A 9,990-nucleotide genomic window follows, 5' to 3' on the forward strand; every position below is an offset into this window, starting at 1 on the left:
GCCTGCTTGAGATTCTCTCCCTCTCTCTCTGCCCCTCCAATGAGTGCTCTCTCTCAAAGTAAATAAATATTTAAAAATAAAGTGTGAGAATTCTATATTTCCATTAATATTATGTGTTCACACACTGCTTACCATTCAGACAGGGAAAGGGACTTTGCATTTTCTCTGAAAAATCACAGCTTAATCCACTTTTTTAAAATAACTACTTTTCGGGGCACCTGGATGGCTCAGTCGGTTGAGCATCCAACTTCCACTCAGGTCATGATCTCCCGGTCTGTGAGTTTGAGCCCCGTGTCGGGCTCTGTGCTGACAGCTCAGCGCCTGGAGCCTGCTTCCCATTCTGTGTCTCCCTCTCTCTGTGCCCCTTCCCCGCTCATTCATTCTCTCTCTCTCTCTCTCTGTCAAAAGTAAATAAACATTCAAAAAAATTAAAAAATAACCACTTTTCACTTTATTTACTTATTGTATTATATACATCATTAATGTTATATGTTGCCTTAAGTCCTAAGACAGAGAATAAATGGATGAATGAATGAATAACAAATAAGGTAGTTTAAACCATAGAAAAGAGAATCCATTTAACTGGTGCAAGAACAAGAAGAATTGAGAAATACTTAGTTCATACCTAATGCTTTAATCTGCTTTTTAATCGAGAAATATTGCATAAAGGTATATTAATGTGAATCTGTCATTCAGCAGAACGTCTAACATATGGGGTTATTTTGGTTAATGAAATGTTCTGGTGACCCGGTGGCCTGGGTGGCTCAGTCAGTTGAGTGTCCGACTCTCGATTTTGACTCAGGTCCTGATCCTAGGGTCATGGGATCAAGCCCCGCATTGGGCTCCGAGCTGAGCATAGAGCCTACTTGGGATTCTCTCTCTCTCTCTCTCTCTCTCTCTCTCTCTCTCTTCCTCTGCCCCTCTTTCCCACTCACATTCTCTGTTTCTAAGATAAAAAAAGAAAGAAGAGAAATGTGAAAACATGCACTACATTTTTCTCTCAAATTCAAAGAATTTATTAACATGAATTGTATATTTGTTTCAGTGAATTTCATTGGAGCCACCGTCAGTTGTGTGGTCTTAGGCATGTTATTTGGCCTCTCTCTGTGCTAGTTTCCTCGTCTGCATAAGAGGTTAGTGGTAATTCATGCAGGTTGCTTAGCACAGTACTTGGTACACAGTAAGCCCGCAGAAAACTGTAGCTATTATTGTCATTATTCATTGCTGTTACATGTAAACCACCACCTCGCCGTATTGGGGGAAACAAAAAATGCAGAAGACTCGATCTCGTGCAAGAATTATTCAAAAATATCACTTGTCTATTGCCCAGGGGTTAAGGTCTTCTCCTGGTTGTCAGGGGAAGGAACGGTGACAAGGAGCAGGCTGAGGCTAATGGACCTCAATTCTCTGGCCTTGAATTTGAATTTGGTTGCTCTTCTTAGACAGTCACCTCATGATGGTGAGCTCTCTTTCCTCATCTTTCACACCCCCATCTCAACCAGGATGGTGGTCAGCTTTCTTGTTTCTGGAATAAACGGACTGAACACTCTTTTAAGCTAAAGGTTAAGTGGCGTTTTGAAACTATAGAATGCATTCATCTAATGGAAGGACAGGTTTGGCCGTGGAGACCCCTGAAGTCTAAGTCTCTAAAAATAGAGCTACCCTACGACCCAGCAATAGCACTACCAGGATTTACCCAAGGGATACAGGAGTGCTGATGCATAGGGGCACATGTACCCCAATATTTATAGCAGCACTTTCAACAATAGCCAAATTATGGAAAGAGCCTAAATGTCCAGCAACTGATGAATGGATAAAGAAGATGTGGTTTATATATACGATGGAATAGTACTTGGCAATGAGAAAGAATGAAATCTGGCCATTTGCAGCAACGTGGATGGAACTGGAAGGTATTATGCTAAGTGAAATAAGTCAGTCAGAGAAGGACCGATATCATATGTTTTCACTCACATGTGGATCCTGAGAAACTTCACAGAAGACCATGGGGGAGGGGAAGGAAAATAAAAGGTTAGAGAGGGAGGGGGGCAAACCATAAGAGACTGTTAAATACAGAGAACAAACTGAGGGTGGATGGGGGGGAGAGGGGAACATGGGTGATGGGCATTGAGGAGGGCACTTGTTGGGACGAGCACTGGGTGTTGTATGGAAGCGATGAGCCATGGGAGTCTACCCCCAAAACAAGAGCACGCTGTACACGCTGTATGTGAGCTAATTTGACAATAAATTATATTTTTAAAAAAAACCCTGAAAAACATAAAATAAATAGCAGAAGAACCAATTTAACACCTTGAAATATTTTTGCCTGAATCTCTGTTGGAATTGAGGTTTTGATGTGGTGGGTGGGCCTACAGAATTCATTGGAATTTCTTTTGCTTAAAAGGAAGAAATAAGACCCTTCTGGATGTTTCTTGGGCTGTTGTGGTTATGCACCTGGGCCAGGGTTGAGTTAAAAGGAGGGTAGGCAAGTGAGAAAAAGAGAAAAGACAGCTCTGTTGCTTGACCTTGTGATGGGGGCTATGGAAGGAGATGTAAGGAACTCATCTGCATATGAGCCTGAGTTCTGTTTTTTCCTTTCCCTTCTATGCCCAGCTGGCCAGAACCATCTCCTCGTGCCCCACTGGCTACCTCCCAGAGGAAGTGATGAGCTGCCAGCCTCCCTCACTCTCTCGCTCCCTAAACCTCATCAATAGCTCTGGGTCCAGCTGTTGACGTGGATTTCTTCCTCCCCTAGGTCTCCACAGTCTCTTTTTCCGCTTCCTGTTTAAAAACATCATTTGTTTCGTCCTTTGTCTCTCTTCTTCAAGGGAGAAGTGGACAGAGGCTTTTCCTTGGTCTTTATCTTGCCTCCATTTTCCCCCCCTAAACCAAGATTCTTGGGCCTGGAATATGAGAATGTTGAGCTCCGAATCTGCAATTCTCATAGCAGCTCTAATTTTGTCTGGTACTGTGCTTAGGATGGGTTGAGGCATCTCAATTATGTACTCAGGCCTGAATGCCACCCCTTAAATCTCTTGTGTCCCTTGATTTTATATTTTTTATTTTTTCTTAAACTAGGCTCCATGCCCAACGTGGGGCTTGAACTCACGACCCTGAGATCAAGAGTCACAGGCTCTACTGACTGAGCCAGCCTGGCGCCCCGTGTCCTTTGATTTTAAAAGCAAGAGTGCGTGCAGGCGGCACCTTTTGTATTTTTAGAATCCAAAATATTGGCCTGTAAATGTTGGGAATTAAGACATTCACCGTGAGACCTACCCTTTGTGTGTGGAAGGGATGGAGGTGGACTACAGCTCAACGCATTTGAAAATTGTATTTCTAGGGGTGCCTGGATGGCTCAGTTGGTTACACGTCTGACCTCAGCCCAGGTCATGATCTCACGGTTCACGAGTTCCAGCCCCGCATCAGGCTCTGTGCTGACAGTGTAGAGCCCGCTTGGGATTCTCTCTTTCCCTCTCTGCCCTTCCCCTCCCTCCCTCGAAAATAAACAAATAAACATTTTTTAAAGTTAATTCGCCATACGTTCAGAGCTGGCATTTGCTCACAGGTTGCGCCACAGGTTGGCAAACTTGGTTTTGAAAGGAGACTGGGAGAAATCAGGGCGGTTATGATGGAAGCACACCCGGCCTTTTGTGGAAAGGGTACAAATCGCATAACTCTCTCAAGGCCCGAAATTGTAAGCACCAGGAGGTTGAATGTCTGTAGGGGAGGTTGGTAACTTTTCCTATTTTCCTAGAAGTAAAATGACTCGGCGAGGAGTTGGGAACTTTGAGTCTCCAGCCCTTTGGAGAAAAGAGTTCTAGGCAGGATGCAGGTGGCAAGCGCTGAGGCACTGAGCCTGAGCTGGCGTGTGCTGCCCAGAGCTGGATGATCTAGGTCTCGGGGGAGGGCACGGCCACCCGGGGGCTGAGGAACTCTGCGCACTTTCTTGAGCTGCCTGCTCCACTGTTCTGGGCCTATGTCCCAAATCTGTGAAATGAAGGGAGTGGACTGGATGACCTTGAAAGCCCCTTGCGGTGCAGAGACTACTGAGGTTTCTTCCCCTAAGCCGGGTACAGAAGAGAAAGGTACTTGGCTTGGAAGAGCCACGTGGCACAATGGGACTGGTTCTCCGTGGATGCCCGTCTTTTACCGCAGGGCCAATGAGCGTTTGTCTCACTTGCCGAATTAAAAAAACCTCATGTGAGAGTTCCACAAAGGAAAATGAGAATATGGTTCCTAAGATGATCTGGCCGAGGCAAGGACCGGCTCTCGCTGGGACACCTTACCGCCTGGGCTTAATGGGGGTGAGCAGAAGTCTCACTGAACCCCGATGAAGGTAATGGCACGCAGCATTCCTAGGATGAGGGCTATGTTACCATAGCAACTGACTCCCGAGGTGTCCGCTCCAGGCGTTGAGAAGCCCAGGCCACATGTGGGCTACAGCAGGTCAAATGAGGCCAAGTTTAGCTTCCCTAGCAGGAAATGCAGTGGAGGATTCTATTTTAGCTCTCTTATTTCACCTCCGGGACGCCAACGTTTCCCAGAGGTATCGTATCAGCACCAAACGACTGCATGGCAGGTCAGCACATCCACGTGTGTGCTCCGAGGACGCCCGATGATAAGCACGACACCCCATCACCTCAATTCTGGCAAACGTATTTCTGTTCTTTTTATTATTTACTTATTTATTTATTTAAAGCAGGCCCCATGCGGGGTTTAAACTCACGACCCTGAGATCAAGACCTGATCTGAGATCGAGTCAGACACTTAACCAACTGAGCCACCCAGGCACCCCAAAACATTTTTTCCTGTCCTTTTTAAAACAACTCAGAACGGGGTGCCTGGGTGGCTCAGTTGGCTAAGCGTCTGACTCTTGATTTCAGCCCAGGTCATGATCCCACAGTTCGTTGAGTTCAAGCCCTACGTTGGGCTCTGTGCTGACAGATCTCTCCCTCTCTCTCTGCCCCCTGCCCTGCTCGTGCTCTAATTAAATACATAAACTTAAAAAGACTAAAACGACTCAGAACAAACTCCATTTCCCCTACTTTGTATGTAATCGCAGTGACTCTTTGTTTAAAAACTTACTTTTCACACTTACCTAGGAAAATTTACATTGTTTGATGTGAAAAAGATTTAGAAACTTTAGAAAGATCCAGAATGTTTAATTACTGTAAAATGCTGAAACTACTGTATGCTCCCCTCCCCGAGACTGTGTTTATAACTTTTCAGCCCAAACTAACATCTACAGAGAACAGAAAAGGGACTTGTTATTCTCGCAAGCAGTCTGAGCATGAAAAAAGAAATGTTGTTAGTGTGTCAGACTAGATATGAATGTTAACTGCAGGATTTGGGCTGAGTGCCGTCTGGCTTTCAGTCTCAGCATGGCAAAGCCACGTGTTCGACTAAAAATTTTGTTTTGGGGCACCTGGGTGGCTCAGTCGGTTAAGCACCCGACTCTCAGTTTGGGCTCGGGTCGTGATCTCATGGATGTGAGATCGAGCCCCGTGTCTGGCTCTGCACCGGGCTCGGAGCCTGCTTGGGATTCTCTCTCCCTCCCTCCCTCTCCCTCTCTCTCTGCCCTTCCCTTGCTTACGCGCACATGCTCTCTCTCTCAAAATAATAAAAATAAAAATATTGTTTTCAAAATCATCTGGTGAGGGTGGCAGTGGGCATGCACAGGTGCATTCCTGAGTGTTCCTCTCTCTCAACAGGGGCCGCAGCAGGTTGGACTTTTAAACAGGTTTCCCTCAAAGATACCTAATGGGTTATTCATCCTCTGAAACCTCTTGAGAGTTAAAAGGAAGGCCTGGTTTGGAGGGCCCAGGGGGACTGTGGCTTCTTACTGGGATGTAAGAGCTGCTGACACCCTGAATACTGCCATGATATTTTCGTCTATAGAATTAAGGAAAATTTAGACAAACTGGGTCCAAATTCACTAAAACTCCATACCACCAGATCTACACCCCATCTGCATGACTGCACTCACATACATACCATGGAACAAAAATAACAAACTCATCCCGGATTTTGTTTTTCACAAATAATCTCTTAATACAACATGACCTGCTACCGTCTCAAATGGTTATCTTTTGACGCACGAATTAGACATCGCTGCTTGAACAAATGAAAGAATATTTCAAATTAACACAGGTAAGAATCTGGCATAAATTGAAACCCTCCCCCTACCCAGCACCAAATTCCATAAAACCCATCTCTTCAAAATAGTACCACCAAAAAAAAAAAAATAAAATAAATCCTTAGATGTTAGAAAGTCCTCGAGAATATTCACTCATAGAGCTCAATCTGTGCCGTATCTTCAAGGTATATGTTTGTATGCAATTCTTCTCTAAGCTTTTCACCATTCTTAGCTCAGTGAAACTGTATTAAAAATTGTTCTTGGGGCGCCTGGGTGGTTCAATCGGTTAAGCGTCCGACGTCAGTTCAGTTCAGATCTCATGGTTTGCGAGTTCAAGCCCCGCATCGGGTTCTCTGCTGTCAGTGAAGAGCCTGCTTCGGATCCTCTGTCTCCCTCTCTCTGGATCTCCCTCGCCTGTGTTCTATTGCTGTCAAAAATGAATAACTATTTTAAAAAATTGTTCTTAGGGTTGGGGTGCCTGGGTGGCTCAGTCAGTTTGACATCGGGTCATGTCATGATCTCATGGCTCGTGAGTTCGAGTCCCACATGGGGCTCTGTGCTGATAGCTCAGAGCCTGAAGCCTCCTTCCGATTCTGTGTCTCCCTCTCTCTCTGTCCTCCCTCTCTCGCATTCTGTCTCTCTCTCTCTCTCAAAAATAAATAACGTTAAAAAAGAAAGAAAAAAATTGTTCTTAGGGCACCCTGGTGGCTTTTGATATCTCTCTCTCTCCCCCTCTGCTCCTCTCCCCGACGTGCACTCTTCCTCTCTCAAATGAAAAAAAAATGGTTATTTCCCAGGTTTTGGCACCAAAAAAAATTGTTTGCTTCAAATTTTTCAAAATGTTTATTTTTGAGAGAGACAGAGACAGAGCATGAGCAGGGGAGGGGCAGACAGTGAGGGAGACACAGAATCCAAAGCAGGCTCCAAGCTCTGAGTGGTCAGCATAGGGCCCAACAAGGGGCTCGGACCCATGAGCCATGAGATCATGACCTGAGCCGAAGTCGGACGCTTAACTGACTGAGCCACCCAGGTGCCCCTGTTTGCTTCAGTTTCTAAACAAATCTCCAGTTTCCTCCAACCCTCCACTATAATGTTTTCAGGCTGACACATGAGAGTTTCAGAACATTAAAAGTAGGGCTGCCACTTTCTACAATGCTTTACTACAGACTAAAACAGCAGGAGAACCAGGCACTTGGACTTTAAAGCCGTCTCCCTGCATTCATCTTGGTGTAACTAAACAGACATTAGTTATTCATATCGTGTGTTCTCTGTATGTGAATAATTCCCTTACCCCAAGGCCTAAATGTACTTTTGTGTGTGTGTGGATTTAGCTAAGAACTTATGCCTGGTTTTAAATATTTAAAGTAACAATACAGTCGAACCCTCTCACAACCTAGGTCCTTTGTGTGTTAATGTGCATAGTTCCCAGGTTTAACTGAGCCCAACATGACTCCACACAGAAATGCTCCCTAAAAGACGTGTTAGAAGGAGTTGAGCTTGGGGCACCTGGTTGGCTCAGTTGGTTAAGTGTCCAATTTCAGCTCAGGTCATGATGTCGGGCTCTGTGCTGATGGTGTGGAGCCTGCTTGGGATTCTCTCTTCCCACCCCACCCCCCACCTCTCAAAATAAATAAACTTTTACAAAAAAGGAGTTGAACTTTATCCACCCTTGATTTTGTACAGGGAATTCGAAGAAGCAGTTTGGTTCTCTTTTACTGTTTTCCTTTAAGAAATCAAGATCCTTCTGGTAATGGGCAATTTTCACAAACCGGGGTGTACTTATCCCAACTTCCATTCACCAAAGATCTAAAGTTCAAAACTTATTTCCCAAACATGGAAAAGGTAACCGAAGCAACAACTTGAGAATGTCTAGAACAAAAGTGTCCAAGACCCAAAGCAGATTTTAAAACGGCTGCCCAGCCACATTGCTTTTTTCAAGTTTACTGACCTGTGCCTCGGTTTGAGTCACATCCATACATATGGTAATCTCCTTTCTGAGGGAAGAAAATTGCCAATATTTAGTATCTGGAGTTGTGGATGAAATGAGATATACAATGTACAGTTCATGCTTGTTTTTAGATTTCTATTTTCCCCAATTCCCCAGCACACATTTCTGTAATAACCAAGTCCGGGCTTGCTTCAGGGACAACTTTCCTTTGTGAGCAAAATTTCAGGGTACGTTGAAAAACTCAGAGTTCAAGATCAATATAACTTGAATCAAACGGATGCACAAAAAATTCCGGGACGACCAAATTATCAGCATTTAAAATAAAGACCAGATCCAACCCTGCACTTGCATGAGGGTGCCTGACTCCTCATCCTGATCTCAATCCTGAGCCAAGAGAATGAGATTTAGGAAAACAGGAGCGCGGCCCAAGTTTCTTGACGATTCATTTACATACTGCAGGAAAATATTTACCTCGATGCCCAGCCCTGTAGGCATCACTCCCACCTTGGACGGAGCTCAAGGGCTGGCAGATTTCGGTGGCTTCCAGCCCATAGGTAGCTTTGGCTCTGGAAGGGAGGGAGAGAGACCCGGGAGAGAGTCAAAGGCGTCCCACGCCGCCGAGCCCCTAGCGTCCTAGAGAACTGGGCGCCTCCAGAGCGAGCCACTCACCGCGCGAACACGTCGGGGTACTGGGTGCGTTGGAAAACTCTCTCCAGCTCCTTCAGTTCCAACCGCATGAACAGGTGGTGGAGGCGTGGCTGCCTGTCCTGGGGCTGCGGATCCTCGGTGGCCGCGTGGGCCTCCTGCTGCTGCTGCGGGGGCTCCTCTCCGCCGCCGCCGCCCTTCTGGATCTCGTCTACGGGGCCGGGAGCTCCCGCGCCGCCGTGGCTTTCTTCCCCTTCTGCTGCTGCTCCCCGCTCAGGTTCGGACAGTAGATCCTTCCCGATGTCTCCTCCAGTTACTGAGATCACGGTAGGCTTCGCGTCTGGAAAAGAAAAGAGCGTTCACTGCGTTGGAGCCCAGGGTGCGTGGGGCAGCGACCCGAGAGCAGCGACGCTGGCCGCGCGTCCCGTCCCCTCGCCTCTCCCAGGGAAAGGGCGTTTCCCACGGTTCGCCAAACGGATGTCCCGGTTCAGGCCCCGACCCTGCCGTTCTCGGAACTCATCGTCTCCCAGGCTTTGGGAAGCGGTGTCTTCTAGGGGGCTCCCGGGCGGAGGTTCCATGTCCCGAGCGCTGTCGACGCAGCCGTGCGCCTTTATAGACTCCGCGCTGCGGCCCGCGGCAACCCCCCGGGTCGGGTCGTCTTTCTGGCACGGGGTCCGGGTTACCGCGCGCCTACCCCTGGATCAACGGTCGCTCGCTTAGAACGCCCACTACCCCGGCCCCTGCGTGCGTGGTGGGCGGGACCTGCCGGGGAGCACACGAGGCTGGGGCGTGGCCACGAGGTAGGCGGAGCGCTTGCCGGAAGCGTGCTGCGGGAGGGGGCGTGCCCGAGGGCTCTAACTAGCCGCTTACCCGGGGCATTACCCTGGGGCAGGGGCCTTGCTGGGCGGTGCCAGCCAGCCGGGGGCGGGGCGGGGGCGGGGCACGAAACCTCCCACCAGCCCCCAGAGCCCTGAGAGAAGTGTGGCGAGAACGTCTCACCGCCGGGCTGTCGCTGCACCGAAGTCGGTGCAGGGCTGTCGCCCTAAGCTCCTCCAGGGCGAGGGACTCAGAGGGAGGGCTGGAGACAGCGCGGGGCCCCTGGCAGCCCCAGCACGGAAGCGACGGTGGTCCCCCTCGCCGTGTGGGCTCTGAGCGCGCCACTCCCCGCCGAGAAGTCGGTAGTTAATGGACGGGACTCTCTGGTTCGGCTCCCTTCGCACCCAGAGCCCACGAGCCGGGCTGGCGATTCAGATGAAACGATTAG

General features: G+C 48.1%; 1 protein-coding gene across 2 annotated transcripts; it reads right to left on the reverse strand.

The window, feature by feature from the left end:
• Window positions 1-6,012: 6,012 nt before the first annotated feature.
• Window positions 6,013-9,509, reverse strand: LOC121025484 (rhox homeobox family member 1-like). Of its 2 annotated transcripts, XM_040468040.1 has the most exons (5): window positions 9,226-9,509; window positions 8,751-9,066; window positions 8,553-8,647; window positions 8,082-8,127; window positions 6,013-6,560 (listed from the first exon to the last, which is right to left on the reverse strand). In XM_040468040.1, exons 1-4 carry the CDS (start codon window positions 9,302-9,304, stop codon window positions 8,099-8,101), a joined length of 519 nt encoding a protein of 172 aa, XP_040323974.1. In that variant the 5' UTR covers window positions 9,305-9,509; the 3' UTR covers window positions 6,013-6,560; window positions 8,082-8,098. The 2 variants fall into 2 exon arrangements, with proteins under 2 accessions (XP_040323974.1, XP_040323975.1); XM_040468041.1 differs by lacking the exon at window positions 8,553-8,647.
• Between the last annotated feature and the right edge of the window lie 481 nt (window positions 9,510-9,990).

Source organism: Herpailurus yagouaroundi, unplaced genomic scaffold (assembly GCF_014898765.1).
Source record: "Herpailurus yagouaroundi ecotype Mexico unplaced genomic scaffold, PumYag 67641, whole genome shotgun sequence".
In the NCBI taxonomy this organism is placed as follows: Eukaryota; Metazoa; Chordata; class Mammalia; order Carnivora; family Felidae; genus Herpailurus; species Herpailurus yagouaroundi.

Excerpts from the sequence above, each read along its gene's own strand:
- LOC121025484 (XM_040468040.1), bottom strand. The coding sequence starts at position 9,304 with ATGGAACCTCCGCCCGGGAGCCCCCTAGAAGACACCGCTTCCCAAAGC. Across the intron at positions 9,067-9,225 it reads TGAGTTCCGAGAACGGCAGG|ACGCGAAGCCTACCGTGATC; the intron begins GTCGGGGCCTGA and ends TTTCTTTTCCAG. Across the intron at positions 8,128-8,552 it reads CTACAGGGCTGGGCATCGAG|AAAGGAGATTACCATATGTA; the intron begins GTAAATATTTTC and ends TTCTTCCCTCAG.